Source organism: Cervus canadensis, chromosome 9 (genome assembly GCF_019320065.1).
Source record: "Cervus canadensis isolate Bull #8, Minnesota chromosome 9, ASM1932006v1, whole genome shotgun sequence".
In the NCBI taxonomy this organism is placed as follows: Eukaryota; Metazoa; Chordata; class Mammalia; order Artiodactyla; family Cervidae; genus Cervus; species Cervus canadensis.
The window spans coordinates 67,606,091-67,631,732 of NC_057394.1; the positions used below are offsets into that span (position 1 = coordinate 67,606,091).

The following is a 25,642-nucleotide window of genomic DNA, read 5'->3' on the forward strand; positions in this document are numbered from 1 at the left end:
AGAAAGATGGTACTGATGAACCTATTTGCAGGGCAGCAATGGAGACAGAGACAGAGAGAACAGACTTGTGGACCCAGAGTGGGAAGGAGAGGTGGGACAAACAAACAGCACCACTGAAATATATACATTCCCATACGTAAAACAGCGCTTTTCGCAGGTTAATTTTCTCTCTCTCTCTTGCTGTCCCACAGTGTAAGTTGCTCTCTCACGTTAGCTCCCTCCGATTGCCCTCAGGGCATCAGGCCCGGTCCTTACCCTAAGCAATGCCGCCTGCTCCTCTCCGTTCAGCCCCCCCTTGCTGGTGGTGGATGTGAGCGGCTGGGGTACTTTTCTGCTGGGAGTTGATTCAGGCATGTAATCTGTGGGCTTTATTTATTTTTCCTCCCAGTTAGGTTGCCCTCCGAGATTCGAAAACTTCCCCCAGACCCGCCAGTGAGAGGGTTTCCTGGTGTTTGGAAACTTCCTCTATTAGGACTCCCTTCCCAGGATGGGTCTCCGTCCCTAACTCTATTGTCTCTCTTTTTATCTTTTATATTTTGTCCTACCTCCTTTCGAAGACAAAGGGCTGCTTTTCTGGACGCCTGATGTCCTCTGCTAGCGATCAGAAGTTGTTTTGCGGAGTTTGCTCAGCGTTCAAATGCTCTTTCGATGAATTTGTAGGGGAGAAAGTGGTCTCCCCGTCCTATTCCTCCGCCATCTTAGCTCCTCCCGCTATGTAAAATAGATAGCAGGTAGGAATTTGCTGTATGATGCAGGGAGCTCAAACCTGGTGCTCTGTGACAACTTAGAAGGATGGGGTGAGGTGAGAGGGAGGTTCAAGAGGGAAGGGACACAGGTATGCCTATGGCTGATTCATGGTGATGTATGGCAGAAACCAAAACAACATTTTAGAGCATTATCCTCCAATTAAAAAATAATTTTAAAATAAATAAACAAAAGAAACAGAAGCTTAAAGTTTAAGTGATAAGGCCAAGAATATGGGTTACTATTTTTCAGTGAAACCAACAAACTGGCTTCTTACTACAGGCAAACTTTGTAAGAGTTAAAAAAAAAATAAAAGATAAATCAAAATGATAAATTGAATGTCAAAAAAATTTATTAGCAAGGTTTTAAAATAACGAAAAGGGCTTCCCAGATAGATCACCTGGTAAAGAATCTGCCTGCAATGCAGGAGAACCCGGTTTGATTCCCAGGTCAGGAAGATCCCCTGGAGAAGGGAGAGGCTACCCACTCTAGTATTCCCAAGCTTCCCTTGCGGCTCTGGTAAAGCTGGAGCTGGTAAAGACTCCGTTTGCAATGTGGGAGCCGTGGGTTTGATCCCTGGGTTGGGAGGAATAGGGATTTCTCTGATATAGTCAAGATTTCCTAATTATTTTCCCCATTTATTAACCTTCAGATGTGCATCATACAAGTCAAGTCTTAGGTTCTATTCAGTGAAGAGACAGTAAAGCACAGAAAGCAAGAGTTTTGGCTTTAGTGTCAGGCAGCTTCATTTTAAGTTTAGGTTCTGCCACCTAAAGGGACTTCCCAGGTGGCACAGTGGTCCTGGATTGGGAAGACCCCCTGGAGAAGAAAATGGCAAGCCACTCCAGTATTCTTGCCTGGAAAACCCCATGGACAGAGCAGCCTGGTGGGCTACAGTCCACAGGGTCACAGAGTTACACACGCACTGTCACTTACACCATCCGAGGCCTTGGGGCTAGCTACTTAAGAACTGTTAAGCCTCAAGCTTCCCTGGATAATAATACATACATACGTCATAAGACTAAATAACACATATAAAGAATTGATACTTGGTACAGGTACACTGTAAGCATTCAATAAATGTTAAGAATTTTTAAATAATCATTCGTTTCTGTCACAGATTAAAATATCACATCCTTGAAGTGAACATTCGACTCAGGTGGCAATTACCTGCAAGTCTGATTTATAAGTATTCACTAAATGGAATTCATTATGTATTTCCTAGTTTTAGATACAAAATCCATTCCCCCTACCTAAGCCTTAAACTGCTGACCATGATAATTATTCCCTCCCCTACTTCCATCTATAAAGCTCAGGATAACCTTTATCTCCTTTCTCTCCAGTGAGCTTTACAAAGAAGAAGAGAAAAGAAGGGGAGGAGGTTCAAATCCTCATTCCATGTTAGGACCATCCCTGGTCTTAATTTTTTGGCAAATTCCTCCTTACATATGGGTAACAGTACCTTGCCTCCAAAATTTATTCTAGTTATCTCTGCCCAGTCACCTTTTTCCGTCGCTGTTATCATGTTATACCTCCTAACCCTACTCTGAAATAAATTCTTTCAGATCTCCTTATCAAGAAGTTCCTTATCAACAACCTTTTGCCACAAAAATATTCTCAAACCACCACAGGCAACCTTAAAGTCCCATCTCCTCTCCTTCATCTAACTTCTCTTCTTTTTCACCCAGATGTTTATTCACTAATTTCTTGTGTGCCCGGTGCAAGTTCAGTACATCTGTTCTATAAAATTCACCAACCTTTTGTCTATGAAGCCATTCCCAACTATGAAACTGCGTTCTTCAACCCTCTCCCTAGTCACAATTTCCTGGCATAACTCCACACTTTTATTTTTTTTTTTTTTTTAGAAAATATGTGTTTTATTCTTGCACCTAGCATCTTAACTTGTGTATTGGCTGGCTATATAATCTATAATGTTTTATCTTTTATCTAGTCTGTAGGAGAAAAGGTAGGAATGATTGATAGCTCATCAAAGTATATTTCACTGATTTTTAAACAGACTGATAATCACTACTATTTAGTCACAGAGCTAAGTTGCAACCTAAGTTTCTAGTGTAATAGTTTCTAAATAGGATAAGACTAAACTAGACAAGGTGTCTAGTGTCAGTTATACCAAATTCCACAATAAAGGCACTTGAGCAGATCTGACCCCAGTTCACCCTTTAGTCACATTTCTAGCATCCCTCTCTCTTAGCAGTCCAACTACAGTGGTAATTGAAGAGCTCTACATTCTCAGGACTCTTCAGTTACTGCTCCCTCACGTCTGAAGTGCCCCTTCCATGCCCTCTCCCTCTCCCAGGCTAACTTTCTTTCATCCTTCAGGATACTCACTCCCACTCATCCACTAGGAATCAAAGAGAACATCTCCCTTGACTGCTCAGCTCCAAGTCAGGATCTCCTCATGCATTCTCAGCATACACTTATTGATGTTACTGCACTGTAGTGATCAGTTACTTTCCTACAATCCTACTGAACTGTAAAAGTAAACACCTCGATGTACAGACTGAGCAACCTTATATACCCAACAGACAATGAATGAATGCTCATACCCACTCCATGACCTTGTGCAGCCTGTACAAGCAGTCTTGAGCTTCGTCATCTGAAGTACTCTCCTCCTGTAAAGTGGGGATAATGCTACACCTTGCTCACAAAGTTGTCCTAAGAACTAAAAGCGGTTATCAATGAAGCTCTTAGTAAAGTGCCTGCCATGTGGAACTACCATTTCAATGTCTGCTACTTTTCATGCCTTAGTTTCCTTCCTGTATCCTGGGAATCGTAATGCTGTGATCAATACTTTCAGGCTGGAATGCTTAGTTAGCAACCAGGCATCTTTTTCATGTATCTAGAAGTTACTGGTTACAGTCTGATCATCAGCAGGCATTTATGTGTGCCTATTATGTGCAGGAGTCCTTTCTACGTTATCACTCAGTTCCCAGAACACAACAGAGGCAAAAAAAAAAAAAAAAAAGACAAAAGCCTGTACCAACACCCCAAAGCGGAAAGATTATTAATTACTTCGATACAAACAATACCAAACAATACCGGAATGTTTCAAACTACATTAAGCTTTGCTTTATAACTGGCCGTAAGCTTCAAGAACACTGATGGGAAAAGTTCAAAATTAACTCCTATCATCAAGTGGACCAAAAATCAGAGGCAGTCCCCAAATTTCTTGTTGCTATTCCTAAGTTTCACTTTTGCTTAAAAGTATTTCCCCTAAAAGAAGCTTAATCATGACCAGGACAGACATAGATGACCTTTATTCGTCTCAGTCAAATGGGAATTCTACGGTATTTCCTAATTAGTATTTAATTTGGCAGCTCCGAAAACCAGCCTGAGTTTTCTGTTTTTCTACAAAACAGAACGTTGAATGACATATCCCTCCCCCCCGCCACCACCTTCTCTCAAATGCATACTGTCTTAAGTCACACTGGCCTGTGAGCAAGAATGACAAAACTGCAAATTGTGTCACCTGGTATTAGAAAAGGAGGCTGTGGACCTGAAACACCTTCCCCCTAGCAAATCCAGAGGTCAGAGTCCCAGTGAAGTTTGTGCACCACACTACACAGCGTTCAGTAGCTGCAGAGAGACCTCTAGCGCTGCCTGCAGAAGCCGAGTTTGCAAACAGTACCTGCTAATGTCACCTTAATGAGACAATGGCAACATGCACGAACTGAGTGACCGCGATGAATGTTTACAGTTTTGCAACCACTTGGACATTCTACCAGCTTTGAGCAAGAGGCCCTTCCGAGCCTATGTATCCAATTTATTTCAGTACAACGTGTCAAAGGAATGATCCTTCTATGCACACCCCCTCCGCTACAAGAAAAGGCTAAGAAAACAGGTCCTGGGAGCGGAGATCGGAACACGTCTCTTCCAAAGCCCTCCACACAATAGACGGGAAACTATTGTCCACCTTCGGCTCGCTCCAAATGCCAGCGGTTAACGAGAGTACAAGCTGGGAGAAGCTCAGCATGACTGCTCCAGGGAACCGCACCGGGTTATAAGATAATGGTCCTGGCGCATCCTACCCTCCCCCATCCGCCACCCTCAAACAAGTCGGTTACCCAGCTGGTCCCCACCCCCCTCTGCGGGCCGCCACCGCCCGCCTGGGCCCGGCTCGCCGAAGGTAGGCGCGGGGACCGGCGGAGCCGAGGCTCCATGTGCGGCAGCGCGGGAGGCGCTGAGGGGGCCATGCCGGGCGGGAGGCTGCACCGCGAGCCGGGCGAGAGCCGCGCCGCCCCCTCAGCGCGAGAGACCGCGGCCGCAGCATCCCCAGCGCGCGAGGCCCCGGCCCGCGGACCCCGCCTCAGCTCCACACCTCTTCCTCGCCGACAGCAGGCCGCGCCCGCGTGACGGGGCCGAAAACCCCGGCATTTCCCGGTCTCCGCACCGGGCAGCCGCCGAGTGGCGGCTGCAGCCCGGCCCACGTACCGCCGCCCGGCCCCCCGGCAGCGGGGACGGGAGGCGGCGGCCAACTCCGACCCACCGCGGGCCGGCGAGAACCAGCCGGGTCGCGCCGGCCCCCCGCCCCTCCCCGTCGCCTCAGGGCCGGCGCGACCGGGCGGGCGAGCCGGGCGGGCCCCCCCCGGCCGCGGAAGCACACTCACCTCCACATCTCGGCCCTTATTCTTGAAGCTCTTGATACGGTGGTTCTCCAAGCCGGGGTTCTCGGCCATGGCTGCGCGCGGCTCTGGCGGCGGCTACTCCTGCGGCTGCGGCGGCGGCGGCGAGTCTTGGCGAGGGAGGGGATGGTGGGGGAGGGCGGGAGAGGGGAAGGGCGGGGGAGGGGGAGAGGCGAGCACGTTCCGTGACGCCTCCGAGCGCGAGGTGGCAGCAGCGCCGGGGGAAGCTCGGGCCGACGGACGCGAGGGGCGGGGCGGGGCAGGAACAGCGCTGAAGGGAGCCGCGGGCGCCGGAGGGGGCTGGAGTCACGTGACGGCCTCCGGCCTGGATGCTCAACCGGCTGGACGTGCCTGACGGTTCTCGGAGTGACCACCCTCCCTTACTCTCTCACCCTCCAGAGAATCCTTCCTACAACCCTTCGAAGCTGCCAGTCCTGTGCCAGGAATGGAGCCAGACTTGGCGGCTTTCTACTGCCCGTCTAGACGCGGGGCTGCGGCCGGAAACTACAGTTCCCAGCATGCCATTCTTCGGCGAGGGTAATTCTCTCGGCCTGCAAAGCACCCAGAGAATGCCGGGAACCCTAAGCGCGCGGCTTTCTGCGCGGGGCGCTCGGAGAGCCTGGGCGCGGGGCTCCGCCCCCAAGACCGCCTCTGGGCGGGGGCATGGGCGGAGCTTCCCCGGGAGACGGCTCTTTGCGCCTATTGGGAGGGAAGGGGCGGGGCTTCCAGGGAGGCGCACCTCGCTCCCTCATCTTAGAAAATTAGAAACGAATCCATGGTTCATGCTTTGCTCCTTTGCTTGTTTGGCCCGGGTCACCTAAGACAGGACCCACCCTCACTTGCTGTTTCCTTGCTCTGCTTTGGTTTTATAATTAGCATTTATCTTCACATTACACGTATATATGTATGTGATATGTGTGTTTATGTGTGTGTGTTACCTGGTTTGCCGCATCGGAATTAGCGCAATAAAAGTAGTGACAGTGGTGGGTCTACTGCTGAAGCCCTCTGTTAATACAATTCCTGGCACATCATGAATAACCAATAAATACTTGAACTGATTAGCGCTCTAGCGTCTGTTTTTTCACCATCGTCCCAGGCCCCGTTCTGCAACCTCCACTCTGGCAGTTCCTGTATTTATGTATCCCCAATATTTATGTTTCACCACCATACATAATATCAGCGTTCAGGAAGTAGTCAAGCCCTGTTCCGCAGGCTCTCTAGTCTAGCGTCTCCCTTTAGGGTCATCGTAGGAATTGATTAAGGGAAATTTGAATCCATAACACTAATAGTTGCTTTCTGGAGCAGGTTCGCTTTGAATGTATGTGAACTAATTTAGTTTCAGAATCTCTGGCAGATATAAGTGGCGCTTGACACTGAGGTCATTCAAAGGTTGGGAGAAATATAACCGTGCAAAGATTGAAGAAGATACTCTTTCAAAATTAAGGAGACTTAGAGAACCTGAGGTTCAGGGGTCATGAATTCAGAGGCCTTTGTTGGCCTGGGTATGTCTGGGCCATTTTTGTAAGTTGGCCTGTTGATAAACACAGGCTTATTTAAAGCTTTCAGACTATTGTTGTCATATTGGACTGTGGGTCAGGCTTGGCAAAGATCCAATTTTTCAAGGGAAACAAAAAAGCTGGGTTCTTTTTTCTTCGTTTTAAAATGTCGATTCACGTTTTTTAATGCACTTTAGGGAAAAAGTCACTCAAAAACTCCAGGCCCTCACATTGTGGGCCAAATGGTCCAAACACGCATTTGATGGGGAGAAAAAAAAAACACCAAAAGCTTAGAATGAATAAATAGATTACTTCAACTCTAGTTCTTAAGGTAACAGATGTTGCATGTTTGCCACTCGTTTGATTGACTGAAGGGAAACTTGCACACTGTTGTTCAAGCTCTATTACAATTTAGCAAAAATTTCTCTTTTCCAATTACTTTACCCATTTCTACCTCTTCTCTTCAATGTACTTGCTATCACCAACCACTTAAGTCATCATTTCAGAGTTTTAGGCCTATTTAGTGAGCATTTACCATGTGTCAGTGATTGCACTAACACTGGGATATATTTGTAAATAAGACAGCCTGGTATCCTGCCTTCACATAACTTCAGATCTATAACAGTAGACAGACAATAAAAAAAGTTATCCCCCAAATGTGTGATGGGTGTCAAGGCTCACAGCAGGAAGACCCTTATAACCTGCTGATTCCTAATACATAAAGACAAGATCCCAAACAGAAGTCTACATATCACATGTCTAAAATTTTTAAGTTAAAAATCCAGCTTCCAAGCTTAAAATATATTCTAAACTTTGACAAATGTGCTTCCATTACAACCTGGAAGTCTAAGTCTGAATTTAAATTTCCTGTCTTTTTGGATGAATGTGGCTGTTTAAAGAAGCATGGTAGCCAGACCCTCGCGCACTTTTTGTTTCCCTTCTCTTCCCTGTCCTGGCTCCACCCCAGACTGGAACAGACCTTGAGAACAAGTATACATAGCCCTATTCACAATGTTCAAGTTCTGCCACTCACCTACAAAGCTTTATTCACATCTCCCTACCTGCCTCAAGAGATGCCCCTTGGCCATTGCAGAGGCCTAAATGTGCAAAGCTGCAGGATCACATGACCCCAGGAGAACAGACCCAGGAAAGAAGGCTAGGAAGATCCTGGAAGCAGGATTGGCCATTTAAACAGAGAAGCACCAGTCCCTGGTATTCAGAGCTGGGTTGAGGGGCACAGGTTCCAACCAGCATGACCACTTGGCCCCACGGACTTTCAACGGGAAGTAGTGTGGCAGAAGAGAGCCACAGTCAGGACCACTAAAAGGCAGGCTCCAGAGCAGGGTCCCTTCTTGCCCAGATCTAACTTAGTCAATTGTATGCTTTGCCATTACTCTTAGTGATTCCAATATCCACGTATCTGGTACCTTAGCCCCAGAATCTCTCTGCATTCTTTCTTGGACCAGGTTTCTGCCACTTGAAGCCCACACCAGGCCTTGAAGTCCTTCAGTTCAGTTCAGTTCAGTCGCTCAGTCATGTCCAACTCTTTGAGACCCCATGGACTGCAGCATACCAGGCTTCCCTGTCCATCACCAACTCCCGAAGCTTGCTCAAACTCATGTCCATAGAGTTGGTGATGCCACCCAACCATCTCATCCTCTGTCCTTCTCCTCCCGCCTTCAATCTTTCCCAGCATCAGGGTCTTTTCAAATGAGTCAATTCTTCGCATCAGGTGGCCAAAGTATTGAAGTTTCAGCTTCAGCATCAGTCATTCCAATGAATTTCAGGACTGATTTCCTTTATGATGGACTAGACTGGTTGGATCTCCTTGCAGTCCAAGGGACTCTCAAGTCTTCTTCAATACCATAGTTCAAAAGCATCAATTCTTTAGCACTCAGCTTTCTTCATGGTCCAACTCTCACATCTGTACATGATTACTGGAAAAATCATAGCTTTGACTAGAAGGACCTTTGTTGTCAATGTCTCTGTTTTTTAATATGCTGTCTAGGTTGGTCATAGCTTTTCTTCCAAAGAGCAAGCATTTTTAATTTCAAGGCTGCAGTCACCAACTGCGGTGATTTTGGAGCCCAAGAAAATAAAGTCTATCACTGTTTCCATTGTTTCCCCATCTGTTTGCCATGAAATGATGAGACCAGATGCATCAATCTTAGTTTTTTTAATGTTGAATTTTAAGCCAGCTTTTTCACTCTCCTCTTTCACTTTCATCAAGAGGTCCTTTCATTGAAGTCCTTACTCTCTGGGAAATGACTGTCACCAGTGTCTCAAATTTGGGGCGTCTCACTGTCAGCCACCATCTCCTCTTTTCCCTCATTCTAGTCTTCCTCTTTGTCCTGAAACTTCTGACAACTTTTTTTTGACAATTCTTCTTTTAAATGGATTTCTATTCCAAACATACTTTGAGTGTCCACCACCTCCCATACACGGTCTTCATCAGGCACTTGCATTAACGGACAGGGGAGCAGGGAGCAGAGCAGAGACAGGAGGGAAAGGCTCTCTGCCTGGAGAGTCAGTCAAACTTTCTTTCTTCCTCTGACCCACTGCCCACCTTCCCAGTGGACAGTCAGGTGACGATATGCAAAGGGCAACACAAACACAACAGATCCAAGATGGAGCTCATGTGGGACTTACCCAGTGGTGCAGTGGCAAAGACTCTGAACTCACAGTGCAGGGGACAGGGGCCTGGAGTTCCAACCCTGGAAGGGGAACCAGATCCGACTGTCACAACTAAGACCAGGTGCACCCAAATTAATTAAGTAATTTAAAAAAACTTTATTGCCTGGCAAAGCAATGAAGATATCCCTTTCTACTTCATCCAAAACTCTGCCTCCGGGATTTGACTTGGCACTAGTGTACAAAGAAGCCAAGCTTTTTGTAACAACCATAAATCCAGAGGTCAGATAGAAAAGGGGCTATCATGTAGACTTTTACTAAGTAGGTATCTATGTTTTGTTTGTGTATCACTTTTTGTAGGAGACCTAGTCTGTTTGTTAACATTTAGCAGCAAAGGCTCCAATCTGTAAATGTTCAGCTCTAAAACCATTCATGGAAAACAGGATAATTGGAGGCAGCAAAAGCCTGAAAGTAAAAATCAAAAAAGCTTGGTTAAATTGTTTGACTGTAAACATACTCCTCTGTCCTTACTATGATACTTGGGTTACTCATCATTCCCTAAATGAAAACACCTAAAGGACTGAATCTTGCAGTAAGAATACAGTTCTAGGCACGACTTCTTCCCTATTTTCAAGTTGGTGTTGGAGAAGACTCTTGAGAGTCCCTTGGACAGCAAGGAGATCCAACCAGTCCATCATGAAGGAAATCAGTCCTGAATATTCATTGGAATGACTGATGCTGAAGCTGAAACTCCAATACTCTGGCCATTTGATGGGAAGAACTGACTCATTTGAAAAGATTCTGATGCTGGGAAAGATTGAAGGCAGGAGGAGAAGGGGATGACAGAGGATGAGATGGTTGGATGGCATCACTGACTCAATGGACATGAGTCTGAGTAAACTCTGGGAGTTGGGTGATGGACAGGGAGGCCTGGTGGGCTGCAGTCCATGGGGCTGCAAAGAGTCGGACACCACTGAGTGACAACTGAACTGAACTGATATCCTTTATAATCAACACTGCCAATATATTAATAACTGTTGGTTCAGCAGTAAAGAATCTGCCTGCCAATACAGGAGATGCAGGTTCCATTCCTGGGTCAGGAAGATCCTTGGAGAAGGCAACCACAACACACTCTAGTAGTCTTGCCTGGGAAATCCCATGGACAGAGGAGCCTGGCGGGCTACAGTCCAAGAGGTCGCAAAGAGTCAGACACAACTTAGCAACTAAACAACAACAACAAAGTAAAATATACAATCAAAGCTTTCCAAAAGAAGTTTTCAAAAAAAAAAAGAAGTTTTCCCCACTTACATTTTGTGACTCTTTTAACTTTGAGGTCTACCTTCCTTTCAAATCTGCAATTTAAATGACTTTGATTTGCATAAAAGGTTATTTTTTTTTCTCCGTCTACTTGCTCACACTTGCTGTCTTGGATATCCAGATTTACTGTGCATGAGACCATAGTAGCCTGTGTTTATAGACCAAACAATATGATGTCCTACAGCTATGTGTAGCCACTAGACACATGTGGCTATTAAATTTAAATTTAATTGTTTGATTAAAATTAACTAAAATTAAAAAATGATTTCTGGACTTCCCTAGTGATTCAGTGGTAAAAATTCTGCCTGCCAAAATAGGGAACAAGGGTTTGATCCCTGGTCTGGGATGATTCCACAAGTTGCTTGGCAACTAAGACCATGCACCACAACTACTGACCCCACACAACCTAGAGGCAATGCTCTGCAACAAGATAAGCCACTGCAATGAGAAGCCACACCCCGCAACTAGAGAACGGCCTCTGCTTGCCACAACTAGAGAAAGCGCAGCAACAAAGATCCAGCACAACCATAAATAAATAATATTAAAAAAAAAAACAACTGATTTCCTCGGTTACACAAATGTCATTTCAAGTGCTCAAAAGCCACCAATACTGTGGCTACCAGACTGGAACACAGAGACATAGAACATTACCACAGAAAATTCCATGAGACAACCCTGCCTTAGAAAGGACATAGACTTAACAAGGCAGACTTTTGTTCGCGATTCCCAGGTGGCGCTAGTGGTAAAGAACCACTTGCTGCCACAGAGAACGCTGGTTCGATCCCTGAAGATCCCTGGAGAAGGAAATGGCAACCCACTCCAGTATTCTTGCCTGGGAAATCCCATGGACAGAGGAGCCTGGTGGGTTACTCCAGTATTCTTGCCTAAAGAATCTCATAGTCAGAGGAGCCTGTAGGGTTCCAAAGAGACGGACGTGACTGAACTGGCTTAGCACCACACAGCAAACATGTTCAATTCCCATCTTTTACTAGACTTGTGATCGCAAGAAAGTTCCTAAACTTCCAAAGCTTCAGTTATTTACATTATAAAGTAGAGCTAGAAATATTAATAGCTACACCCATAGTTAATGCCCAGCATATTTTAATTCCTTAATAAAACTATTAATGCATACGGATCAAAAATACAAGTTTTTTGAGGCTCTAATTTGACACCAACCAATATTTTCTTCATGCCAAGAATATTCAATAAATCTTGCTGGCTATTCAAAAAGATTTTAAAAATTAAGAGGGAAGGAATATATGTATACTTAGAGTGGCAATCCACTCCAGTATTCTTGCCTGGAGAATCCCATGGACGGAGGAGCCTGGTAGGCTACAGTCCGTGGGGTTGCAAAGAGTTGGACACGACTGAGCGACTTTACTCACTCACTCAGAGCTGATTCATGCTTACAGCAGAAACTAACACAATACTGTAAAGCAATTATTCTCCAATTAAAAATGCAATTTAAAAGAGATTTTAAAAATTAAAAACATCACAGTACACACTTTCTTTCTTTCTTTTTAATTTTTGGCTGTGCTATAAGGCATTCGGGATTTTAGCTCCCTGACCAGGGGTCAAACTCACGTCTCCTACAGTAAAAGCGCAGTCATAACCACTGGACCATCAGGGAAGTCCTCACACACACATATTTTTGTTTCTTCATTTATGACATCAAACTTTTGTAAGAGAAAACAAGTTGAATTGCCCTGGAGAAACCTAAGATGTGGGTAGCTATTTAAACCCATAAGTTGACCCAGGAGATTTCTGATTCCCAAACCATCCCTAAAATTTAATTCAGGAAGAGGTTCAGCAGATGTTCGCATTTGAACAGGATCCTCTTGGTGATCCAAGTCTGCCTTCCAGGGTGAGGAGACAAAATTCACACTCCCCCCTCCCCACCACCCTTTAGCCTGGGGATAAAACCCACGCAAATTGTGCACTCCAGGACTTTTGAAAGTACTTCAACTTATCTAAGCGTCTCTCTAGCCCCATCCACTTGCCCTACTTTCAGATCAATATGGAGCCTGCTATAACAGCCTCCAAAACCGAGAGCTGTGGATAATGTGCCCATAGAACTTAATCCCTGCCACTCTCACAGAGGGACACATTACAGATAGGAATGTGAGCCGCTAGAGCCAAGATAATTCCAGAATCACAGAACAATTGTTCTATCAACCGCAGCGACACAGAACGACCCAAACAAAAATCACCAGGAGAAGCTATGAGTAACTTACAACTCATCGTGATGTGAATTGCTAACGTCACACTCATTTGGAAATTCCGGTTTTTCTGAGCTTCTCAAAGTAAAAAAGAAAAAGGAGAAGCGAGATTATGCAATGAGAAGATAAAAAGATAGAGGACAATAACCGGTCCTTATTGTTCAAAGCTAGACTGAAAAATATTCTAATTAAAGAAATCTTTAGTTTGTTTCTCCTTAGGCTTCAGTCGAGCTTTGTTTAGGTTTTCTTTCATATTAAAGAAGCACAATGAAATGAGTTATTTCTCTCTTTTTAAAAAAATGTGTTTATTCATTTACGGCTGTGCTGGGTCTTCGTTGCTGTGAGCAAGCTTTCTCTAGTTGCAGTGAGCAGGATCTACTCTTCGCCGTGGGGCATGGGCTTCTCCTTGCAGAGCAGGGACTCTAAAGCGTGACTTCAGCAGTTGTGGTGTACTGACTCTGTGGCCCTGCAGCACATGAGATCTCCCTGGAGCAGGGGTCAGACCTGTGCCCCCTGGATTGGCAGGTGGACTACCCGGGAAGTCTAATGAGTTGTTTCTCTCTTGTAACACTAGACAACCCAAATAATGGGGAAAGGGCTGGGACAGATGAATACATTAATAATACATAGAGAAATACCATAAGAATGTCTTCTGACCCACAGTATAAGCAGATATAATTCTAGTCACTACCAAAGGAAAATCTGCCAAGCCAAACCTTGCCATTTGAAATAGCCATAACTCTGAAAACCTGTCTTCATTAGTAATTATTTGTTTACTGTGGAAATGAGAACAAGTAAAGAATCTGCCTGCAGTGCAGGATACCTGGGTTCAATCCCTTGGTCGGGAAGATTCCCTGGAGAAGGAAATGGCTACCCATTCCAGTATTCTTGCCTGAAGTATCCCATGGACAGAGGAGACTGGTGGGCTACAGTCCATAGGGTCTGGAAGAGTCAGACATGACTGAGCAACTAACATTTACATTTAACACGTTCTAAGCACTGTCCTAAGTGATTTACATATATTACTAACAAGCCTACAAGGTAAGTAGATAATACCATTTCCCATTTTTACTGTTCAGTCGCTCAGTCATGTCTGACTCTTTGTGACCCCTTGGACTGCAGCATGCCAGGCTTCCCTGTCCTTCACCGTCTCCTAGAGTTTACTCAAACTCAAGTCCATTGAGTCGGTGATCCAATCCAACCATCTCATTCTCTGTTGTCCACTTCTCCTCCTGCCCTCAATCTTTCCTAGCATCAAGGTCTTTTTCAATGAGTCAGTTCTTTGCATCAGGTGGCCAAACTATTGGAGCTTCAGCTTCAGCATCAGTCCTTCCAATGAATATTCAGGGTTAATTTTGGTTGATCCCATTTTACTGACAGATCAACTGAGGCACAGAGTAGAGACTCTCCCTGGGTCACACAGCAAATCAGTGTGAGAGCCAGGATCTAAACTCAGGCAATCCGGATTCATTTTATAATCTTGCCTCTGGGGGCAGGTGGAACACTAATGAACTTAAAGAACAATTCCTTCCTATAAGCAAACCTGTGATCATACAGCAAGACTAATACAGCTATGGCTGTTTGCAGAAATCAGTTAGAAAGAACTCCAAGGGACTTCTTTCCCTGGTGGTCCAGTGGTTAGGACTGCATGCTTCCACTGCAGGGGTTGTGGGTTTGATCCCTGGTGAACTAAGATTCTGAATGCCCCTCAGTGCGACCAAAATAATAATAATAATAATAAAAAAAACCCTGATGGTAGCCTCTTATTGTCATCAAACCCACTTCTCCCTGGTTTTCAAAATTCTCAGTAGGAAGAGTATCTCAGCTGGCCATAATTTTTAAAAGTCAAGAAATAAATCCTGGACACATTCTTTTGGCTCTAAATCAAACTGCACCTGAAATTGGAATAGTTCGTGAAATTTTCTCTTTTTTTTTTTTTTAACTTATATCACTGAATAAATTCTCCTTTCAAAAGAACCTGCTTGAGTTTCAACAGAAAGACCCATAACAAATACATCCTTTTCTGCAGCCACTGTCATAAGGATTGTCTCAAGGGTGGACTCTGACCTCAGCCAGTCTATTCAGAGTGAATCTCAGGACCTTTGTGGGCAGGACCAGAAAAGAAGGTCGGTAGAAAACTGAACTTGAACCTTGGAAGACATGAGGCTGTGGAAGCCTACTCAGGGTTGCTAGAATCCACTGTTCAGAGTCCAGGGTACCCATCCAACCGAGGGAAGGTAGTCAAGAGATGTCAAGAAATGACCCCGTGACCGCATTTGAGTCCTCACTCCTTTTCAGTAACTTTAGCCAATAAGACTCTACTTTTTGCTCAAGTTATATCACTAGTGATCAAGAGTTGAAACACACTCTTTTAATATTCCTCAAATTTATCTTCTCTCTTTCTACCCTGCCTAGGATCAAGCTAGCCTTTCCTTCCTTATGCTGCTGCTGCTGCTGCTAAGTCGCTTCAGTCGTGTCCGACTCTGTGCGACCCCATAGACGGCAACCCACCAGGCTCCCCCGTCCCTGGGATTCTCCAGGCAAGAACACTGGAGAGGGTTGCCATTTAGGATGCTCTAATTATCTATTTTCGCCTTACAACGACCCTGAAATGTAGCAGCTTAAAGCAATGATTCATTATTATTCTCGATTCTGTGTGTTGGCAAAGGGTGATTGTCCAGATGTATCAGTCAGCTTTACCTTATTAACAAAGGACTCCCTGACTCCCAGTGGCTTGTAACAACCAGTGTTCCTCACCCTACTATCATGTCCTCACTCTACTCTCATGCTCTGCCTCTGCTCCGTGTCTTTTCACACTCCGGGACCAAGGTTGCAGGAGTAGCTCCTGTGTGAGACATGCCAGCCCTGTGCCGGAACAGAAGAGCAAGAAGATAGGTGCAAACGTCCACAATAACCTTGAAAGCCTCAGTTCCAGTGGTGTTTATACCATGTCCTTCCACAACACATTGACCAAAGCAAGTCCCTAGCTTTGAAGGCTCCCCACAGCTGTCCAGATAAATTAGGTTGACACCCAAGGCCCTCTTGAGAGGTTAAATAAGGTAAGGAGATACATACATGCACACACACAAAAGCACAGAGAGAAGGAGATATTACATGTATAGATACACACACACAAACATGCACAGTATCCTTGCTTGCTTGCTAAGTCACTTCAGTCGTATCCAACTCTTTGCAACCCTGGGTACTGTAGCCCACCAGGCTCCTCTGTCCCTGGGATTCTCCAGGCAAGAATACTGGAGGGGGTTCCCGTGCCCCCCTCCAGGGGGTCTTCCCGACCCAGGGATTGAACTCATGTTGCTTATGTCTCCTGAGCTGCCAGGCACGTTCTTTACCACCAGCACCACCTGGGAAGCCCATATAGTATTATACCACCCTTTATTTTTAATTTGTATTTTTTGGCCACGCCAGGCAGCATGTGGGACCTTAGTTCCTGGACCAGGGATGGAACCCACATCCCCTGGAGTGGAAGCAGAGAGTCTTAAAGTATTATCCCACTCTTGAGGAAACTTGACTTCTACATGGCAGCTTGAGGGTAAGCTCTGGAACCCGTCCTTTTCTAATCAGGGGAAATTCAGGAAGCCTCTCTCCAAACAATTGTCAGGCTTCTGTTGAGCCTGTTCTGATTGTAGGCTTCAGTTCTAGTAACTGCGATCCTCCCCTCCTTTTTCTTTAAAACTGTAGTAAGAAATACAAAACATGAAATTTACCATCTTAGCCATTTTCAAGCGTGCAGCACAATAGTGTTAGATGCACTTGCTGTGTACAGATCTCCCAAACGTCTTCATCTCTCATAACTGAAACTTTATACCCATTGAGTAATAACACCCCATTTGCCTCTACCTCTAGCCTCTGCATTCAGCCTTTTGCCCCATCTGTAGGGTCACAGTAGCTCCGCTGTGGGACTTCCCTGCCCACCTGCCAGGGCTCCTGCCAGTGATGCTTGGCTCCCTGTTGTTTTCACAGACCTTCTTCTCAAAGCCTACCACGTGGTCTGCCCTCCAGTACAGCCCCACCCAAGAGTATCTAATTTCTGCCTCCTTTCTGGATACATATATAGGAGCTGAGATAATAACACTAGTGGGAATTCCCTGGCAGTCCAGTGGTTACACACTGGGGCTTCCCAGGTGACTCAATGGTAAAGAATCTGCCTGCCAAGCAGGAGACGTGGGTTTGATCCTTGGGTAGGGAAGATCCCTTGGAGAAGGAAATGGCAACTCATGTCAGTATTCTTGTCTAGGCAATCCCATGAACAGAGGAGCCCAGCAGGCTACAGTCCATGGGGTCTCAAAAGAGTCAGATATGACTTAGCAACTAAACAACAATGACAAACCAGTGCTTAGACCTTCCTAACCACTGCCAAGGGCCCCAGGTTCAGTCCTTAGTGGGGGAACTAAGATCCCATAAACTGTGCGACTCAGCCAAAAAATAAAATTAAAACTAAAAATACAAGGTAATAATAGCATCTATAATTTATCATATATGTCCAAGTTCTAGGCATCATTCTTGATGCTTGACAGATGGATCTCTAATCCCTACATAACCTAGAAGTTATGTAAGGTAGGAAGGCTACTCCCAGGTCTTTGTTTTCATTAAGCACCACTGTTTTTTTTTTCTTTTTTTGCCACATCACTGGGCTTGTGGGATCCTAGTTCCCAGACCTAGTTCCCTCAAAGCAGCTAGTTCTAAGCACTGAACCACTAGGGAATTTACCATCAAGCACCATTCTTGATGTAGATTTCAACCTTTCTTCAAGTTCCCCAAAACAATCCATTAGCACCAAAAGTATTTGCAAGCAATATACATTTACTGATGCCTCCCCAAAGACATGAAACAGAGCTCTACACTGCACATCCAATAGATGTCAAAATTCTCAACAGAAGTGGCTTTTCTCTGAGGTCCTCTTCTGCTGTGCTACCATCAAGTCTCCTTTTTCTTCTCCCATCTCCAAGGCTTAGCCGCCTCAATTTTATACTGAATAAAGTAACAGGTAACAGAATATGCATATATATATAGCCGCCTCAGTTTTATACTGAATAAAGTAACAGGTAACAGAATATGCATATATGTATGCATACACAACACAGGTTAAACAATAAAGTTTATTATCACTGGAAACATCATTTCTAGGTTTGGTTAATTCAGAAGCACAACAGTGTCATCAAGCACCCAACCCAGGTGCTTTCTGCCTTTTTCCTTTGCCATTCACAGAATATAAGTTTTCATCCTCAGAGTTGTTCCCCATGATCACAAGATGGCTGCCACAGCTTGAGGAATTATACCTGCGTATAACTACACTTACACGTAGAAAAGGTGGCATTTCTCACCTCATCCCCTGCCTCCCACCCTAAATCAGAAGAGAAAACGTTTCCCAGAAATATCTCAGAAGATTTATCTTTAAACTCATCCACCAGGGTTGAGTCACAGGCTTGTAGTAACTAATACTGGTGTTTTTAGCCTCTAGAGTTGGAAAGAGGGTTCTGGCAGCAAGGACAAAGGGTAGGGAGAGTTGTTGTTGAGAAATAATCCACCAGTCTTGTCCATACGAAGCAGCTTGGTATCCTGCTTACTTCCATGCTTTACAATGACTGAATGTTTAAAAGGTGAAGCTCCCTGCAACTCTAGTTCACAGCTGTCTAATATTACTCAGGGAGGCTCTTTAGAGTCCCACTCCTGCCCCTACTCTAGTGGGATTATCAAGGCAGAAAATGTTAAAACTCCTCCCTAACAGGACTTCTGGAAATATATCTTTACTGCCATCTCCATACACGTAGCCATTCAGCAAACTTTTATAACCTTGAACAGATTTGGAAACTGAGCGTGGAGTCAAACAGGCTTCAAACAGGAGTCAAACTGCAGATCAGCATCTGAATCCCAGGCTGCCTGGCTTCAATGGTCTTGCTGCCAATGAAAGCAGCAGCAGCATGCAGCGTGCTCAGTCACCCAATGGTGTCCGACTCTTTGAAACCCCATGGACTATAGTCCACCAGGTCCTCTGAGTATGGAATTTCTCAGGCAAGGATACTGGAGTGGCTCGTCCGTTTCCTTCTCCAGGGAAAATTCCTGACCCAGGGATCAAACCCACGTCTCTTGCTTGGCAGGCAAATTCTTCACTGCTGAGTGCCTGGGGAAGCATCTTCAAAGAACCAAAAAATACAGAATGGGTTTAAAATTTACCAGAAGTATAAATAACTTCTTGGCCCTGCAATAATTAAAAACTATCACAAGGTTCTAAGGAGGAATACAATTTCTGTCCCTGCCTGGCTATCTTTAAAAGATAAAATAGAGCAGCACTTTCAGCTCTTGGCTGAGAACATGGAGGCGTTTTAAAGTGTCTGAATAAATGAACACAAGCCACACTTCTGAGTTCCTGACATCCAACCCTTTAAGTGGGGCCTAGGGAGCTCTTCGTTCAACAGCAAACACTTACTGAAGGCCTGGCCCTTGACCTGAGCAAGGCGGTCTGAGGCCAAAAACCTGAATAGACAGATATTTTGGTCTTCATGTGGTCAGAGCTATTGTGGAAGTATGAACAGAAGGGCGCAGGAGTGCCAGTAAGGGAGAGGGGCAGGAGGGTGGATGTGAGAAAGGCCAAGATCGCCATCGCCCTGACTGAGGTCATGCCTGTGTTCCGGGACAGGGCAGTCACTCACTTTCAAAACAAGGACCCTGAGTCATGAGGGAAGAGCTAAACTGGATTCGGAACACGCTGTAACACAAGGTGCGTGCATGCACGCTGTGTCGCTTCAGTCATGTCCGACTCTTTGCGACCCCATCGACTGTAGCCCACCAGGCTCCTCTGTCCATGGGGATTCTCCAGGCAAGAACACTGGAGTGCGCTGCCATGACCTCCTCCAGGGGATCTTCCCAACCCAGGGATCAGACCCAAATCTCCTGCGGCTCCTGAACTGCAGGCAAAGGAGTCTTTACCACTGAGCCCCAGGGGAAGCCCATAACACAAGGCAGGGGGGTGAGAAATGTTTTGGAAAGATTTGCTTCCAAAATGGTTTACAGGAAAACATTTTAGCAATTCTAAATGTAAATTTCAGGGTTTCATTTGTCTTGAAGCTTGGCTTATGGAACACTTCATGTGGCTTATGTACTTACTTCAAATAATATACCAAGTAATTTGCATACACAATCTTGTTTAAAGTTTACAATAATCCTGTGAGATAGGTAGTCCTATTTTTCCAATTAAAAAAAATGTTCTTTTTAAATTTTTAATTCTTCCACTCTCCTTTCTTCTTTTAGGTGTAGGAACTAAGGATCAGACAGGTTAAGCAATTTGTCCAAGGTCATTCAGTTCCTAATTAACAGACCCAGATTCTGACATTCCCTGTCACTTGATCAAGATGCGTCTAGGAAACTCATTCTTGGAAAATATTATTTCAAGGGAAAGGTAGTTATAGGTTAGTACACTGGATCCAAGTAGAAAATAGGCGTCCTGTATTTATACTTCAGCAGAAAAGCAACAAAAACGGCCATTGAGGTTGAATGATCCATCAGTAGAAAGGAGAGGAGAACCATTTTTTTAAATGGATACTGAACGATGCTCTATTCTCACATGTATTTTTATAACAAAGTATTTATTAAGGAAATCAGTTTTAGGGAGAATAGTTTTGCCACTCTGATTATCTGTTTAGGCTATATTTTCTAAATCTTGGGCAAATTTACAGACACACTGAAAAATGTGAATGGGAACACTACTGAACTGAGACCCTTCCAGTCAGAGTTGTCCATCCCCTTGACTGCTTTTCAGAAATGTAGGTTCTCAAGCCCCTCTCCAGACCTGGTAGGTGGTTGGTGGTTTAGTTGCTAAGTTGTGTCCAACTCTTTGTGACCCCATGGACTGTAGCCTGCCAGGCTCCTCTGTCCATGGGATTTTCCAGGCAGGAATACTGGAGTGGGTTGCCATTTCCTTCTTTAGGGGGTCTTCCCAACCCAAGGATCAAATCCCAGTCTCCTACATTACAGGTAGATTCTTTACCGACTGAGCCACCAGGGAAGCCAGGATGCCCACGTGTTTCGAGTGCACACGGAGCCTGAGGAGCATGCTTCTCCACGTGGATCTCTTTCTCTGGCCTCCTCCCTCCCATCCTGGATAACATTCTGTGAGTCTATGAAAATCAAGAACACAGTAGGTCATGTGATGGACTCAAAAAGATAAAGTTTATATCCAAACATTTACTATCTCTTTAACTGGACTTGTTTTTACTATAACTTTATCTAGTAACTCCTTTTCCATAGATTTTTAGGGAGACCTATGGCGATACAGGGCTTCCTAGGTGGTACTAGTGGTAATGAACATGCCTGCCAATACAGGAGTTGCAAGAGACATGGGTTCGATCCCTGGATCGGGAAGATCCTCTGGAGGAGAGCATGGCAACTCACTGCAGTATTCTTGCCTGGAGAGTGCCACGGACAGAGAAACTTGGCAGGCTACAGACCATAGGGTCTCACAGAGTTGGACACGACTGAAGTGACTTAAGATCATGGCATCTGGTCCCATCACCTCATGGGAAATAGATGGGGAGACAGTGGAAACAGTGTCAGACTTTATTTTTTTAGGCTCCAAAATCACTGCACATGGTGACTGCAGCCATGAAATTAAAAGACACTTACTCCTTGGAAGGAAAGTTATGACCAACCTAAATAGCATATTAAAAAGCAGAGACATTACTTTGCCAACAAAGGTCTGTCTAGTCAAGGCTGTGATTTTTCCAGTGGTCATGTATGGATGTGAGAGTTGGACTGTGAAGAAAGCTGAGCACCGAAAAATTGATGTTTGAGAGGGTGTTTGAGAAGACTCTTGAGAGTCCCTTGGACTGCAAGGAGATCCAACCAGTCCATCCTGAAGGAGATGAGTCCTGGGTGTTCATTGGAAGGACTGATGCTGAAGCTGAAACTCCAATACTTTGGCCACCTCATGTGAGAAGTTGGCTCGTTGGAAAAGACCCTGATGCTGGGAGGGATTGGGGGCAGGAGGAGAAGGGGACGACAGAGGATGAGATGGCTGCATGGCATCACCGACTCAATGGGCATGAGTTTGAGTAAACTCCGGGAGTTGGTGACGGACAGGGAGCCCTGGCGTGCTGCGATTCATGGGGTCGCAAAGAGTCGGACACGACTGAGCGACTGAACTGAACTGAACTGAACTGAAAGTGACTTATCACACATGCACACACATGGTCATACAAGAAAAAAGGGGGAAATAACAGGGAAAAAGAAGTCAATGGGAAGAAAAAGGAGGGAACTGTGGTTTCCCCATGGCACAGACCCATCATAAAAAAAACTCTTTAATACATTACTGAATTTCTGCAAAGGTTGGATGCAACGCCCATTACCTGATGTGCCCACTGGGTTGTCTGGCTTTTGAACAACGATCCCTCCCATCAGAGACCCTCTGCTATTTTGCAAACGTTTCAGGGGCTCTGATGAAAGCAGTGAAACAACAGCTGGTGAATAATCTCATTTTATATTAATAGAGCATCCCATCTAGGTCCCTCAGTACTTTACAAAACAGAACATCCTTTCTTTCCCAGGGCAAGGAACAGAAGTCTCAGCCACTCTGGACTAGAGCATGAGTAGGGGCTGCTGCAGAAGCAGAAGCAGAAAGAGCCCTTTTCCTGCAGACAGAACCTACTGGGCTCTTTCAGACGAAATTTAAGCTAGAATTGAAGAGAAGGCATGGTTGTGTGCCGGTAAGCCGTGACTCTTTGGGACCCCATGGACTGTAGGCCACCAAGCTCCTATGTCCATGGAATTCCCCAGGCAAGAAAACTGAAGAGGGTTGCCATTTCCTCCTCCAGGGGATCGTCTCGACCCAGTGATTGAACCCTCGTCTCTAGCATCTCCTGCATTGGCAGGCGGATTCCTTACCACTGCGCCACCTGAGAAGCCCTATTGGAGAGAGTATCTTCATTAAACCATCACGCTTTACCTATGCTAAACGATAGCTGAAAAATAACACGATTCTTGTCGCAAACTTGCCTCACTTTTATTTATGTGAAGCTCTTTCTGTGAAGCACAGTAGACATGTCAAAGTTAGGTGATAATCCTGAAAGATAAATCTGGGCTATTTTTAATTGCAGGGCTAGCAAAGAGTTGGACATGACTGAGCAACTAAGCAGAGAACAGCACAGCTAGTGGTTTAACATGAGTGGAGTCAAACAAAACAGAACCTGACGACACCAGCCTGAACCAGTGGTCCTGCCTGAGCCAGCAGCATTTCAACAGTGTAGAGACTTGCAAAGGAATGAAAAATCATCTGTGATTTTGAGGCACTTCATTTTGCTGCAGGATTTATTCAAGACAAATGGCGGGAAGCAGGGGTGTAAGATAAAAGCATTAAAGATCTATACTGCAGCTGATCATAAATGCTATTATTGACATACTCAGGGGGGCTTCCCAGTTGGCTCTAGTGGTAAAGAACCTGCCTGCCAATGCAGGAGATGTAAGAGATGAGGGTTTGATCCCTGGGTTGGTAAGATCCCCTGGAGGAGGAAATGGAAACCCACTCCATTCTTGCCTGGGAAATCCCACGGACAGAGGAGCCTGGCGGGCAACAGTCCACAGGGTTGTACAGAGTCGGATACGACTGAAGCAACTTAGCATGCAAGCACACATACAGGGTGGGAAAACTAAAATATTTGCTTAAGCAACATTTCTGGAGGTTTGGTCAAAACTTTATTTTTTTTTATTCCAGGAGAAAAGTAATGTTGTTTGGGGTTTTTTGTTTGTTTGTTTGCTTTTAATATCATTTAACATTTACTAAAGCTGAATTGGGCTTCCCAGGTGGTGCTAGTGGTAAAGAACCTGCCTGCCAATGCAGCAGACATAAGAGACCTGGGTTCGATTTCTGGGTCGGGAAGATCCCCTGGAGAAGGAAATGGCAACCCACTCCAGTGTTCTTGCCTGGAGAATCCCATGGACAGAGGAGCCTGGTGGGCAATAGTCCATGGGGTTGCAAAGAGTCGGACACGACTGAGTGACTAAACAATAACAAATACTGAAGGATGACTTATGTGCTGGCACTGCAGTTAGAAAATAGGGATTATTATCCCCATGTGTCATGGAAAGTCTTTCTTTATGACTCCTCTGTACATGATCCCCCCTCTTCCTTTTCTACTTTGTATTATGGAACATTTTCAAACAATACAAAACAGAGAAAATAATGTAATGGATCACTGCCAAGCCTCAACAATTATTTACATGTGGAAATCCTGCTTTCCTCTATCTAACTGGATTATTTTTAAATTAGTCCCAGATTTCACATCATATTATCCACACATATTTTAGTAGTGTGTCTCTAAAAGATAAGGACTCAAAAAAAAAAATCATAACCATTAGGATTTCCTTGGTGGTCCAATGGCTAAGACTCCACAGTCTCAGTGCAAGAGGCCGGGGTTTGATCCCTGGTCGGGGAACTAGATTCCACATGCTGCAGTTAAAGATCCCGCATACCACAATGAAGACAGAACTAAGACCTGGCGCAGCCAAATAAATACATAAATGTTAAAAAAAAATCATAGCTGTAATGTCATCATCATACCTTAAAAAGTCTTAATGTCATCAAATATTCAATCAGTGTTCAGATACTCCAAATTTCTCATTATTTTTTAACAACTTTTTAAAATTAGTATTTTATGGTCCATACGTTGCAGTTAGTTTAAATATCTTCTACGTCTCTGTTCACTTAAATAAACTGTCCTGCCTCCTTTTCCTCTTTCCTTTTATTTGTTGGAAAAACTGGGATACTTTGCAGTTACCTACATTCTGCATTTTGCTGACTGCATCCCTGTGGCAACATTCAACGTGTTTCCCTAAGCCCTGCATTTCCTGGAAGAGTATTGGTTACATTGTGATTAGTTCAGGGTCCATTTTTTCCCCCAAACTTTAAACTGTTTATTTTGTACTGGGGTAGAGCCGATTAATAACCCTGTCATGGTTTCAGGTGAACAGTGAAGAGACTCAGCCATGTAGACACATGTATGCTTTCTCCCCTAACCCCTCCTCACATTCCAACTGGCACATAACACTGAGCAGAGGTCCCTGTGCTATACGGTAAGTCCTTGCTGGTTACACATTTTAAATACGGCAGTGTGTACATGACCTTCCCAAAGTCCGTAACTATCTCAGGGTCCATTTTTTGACAAGGATACTTCATAGCTGGTGCCGTGAACCTCCGACTGCACCGCATCAGTGTCACATGGTGTCTGCCTGTCTCCTCTTTTGTGATGCTAGGATTGACGAGTGAATCCAGGCACTGCCAGCTTGATCCGTCCATTTAAAAGTGCCCCATAAGCTTTTCCCCTGAGAGTTTTTAACAGGCACTGATGATCATTGCTTAGATCTGTTATTTCATTAGCGATTAGAAACGTACGGTATTCTAATCCCAGCATTCCTCCTTCATCTACTAGCTGGAAAGCTTCTGAAACAATAACTTTTCCTCAACAACAATTCAGCTATCCTGAGATATGGTTCATATAGAAAATACAAGACAAATGCTCAGCTCTTTCCCTTTTTAAACCAGTATTCAGAGTGATGAGTTGGTTCCTTAGCAACCTGTAAAGGT

The 25,642-nt window shown here is 44.8% G+C and overlaps 1 protein-coding gene across 1 annotated transcript in view; it reads right to left on the reverse strand.

The window, feature by feature from the left end:
* Positions 1-5,788, reverse strand: part of KPNA3 (karyopherin subunit alpha 3) — a 91,311-nt gene extending 85,523 nt beyond the window's left edge. The window contains exon 1 of the mRNA XM_043477732.1: positions 5,373-5,788. Coding sequence (XP_043333667.1) covers positions 5,373-5,441 — 69 coding nt within the window. The 5' untranslated portion in view covers positions 5,442-5,788. The remainder of the gene's footprint in view (positions 1-5,372) is intronic.
* Between the last annotated feature and the right edge of the window lie 19,854 nt (positions 5,789-25,642).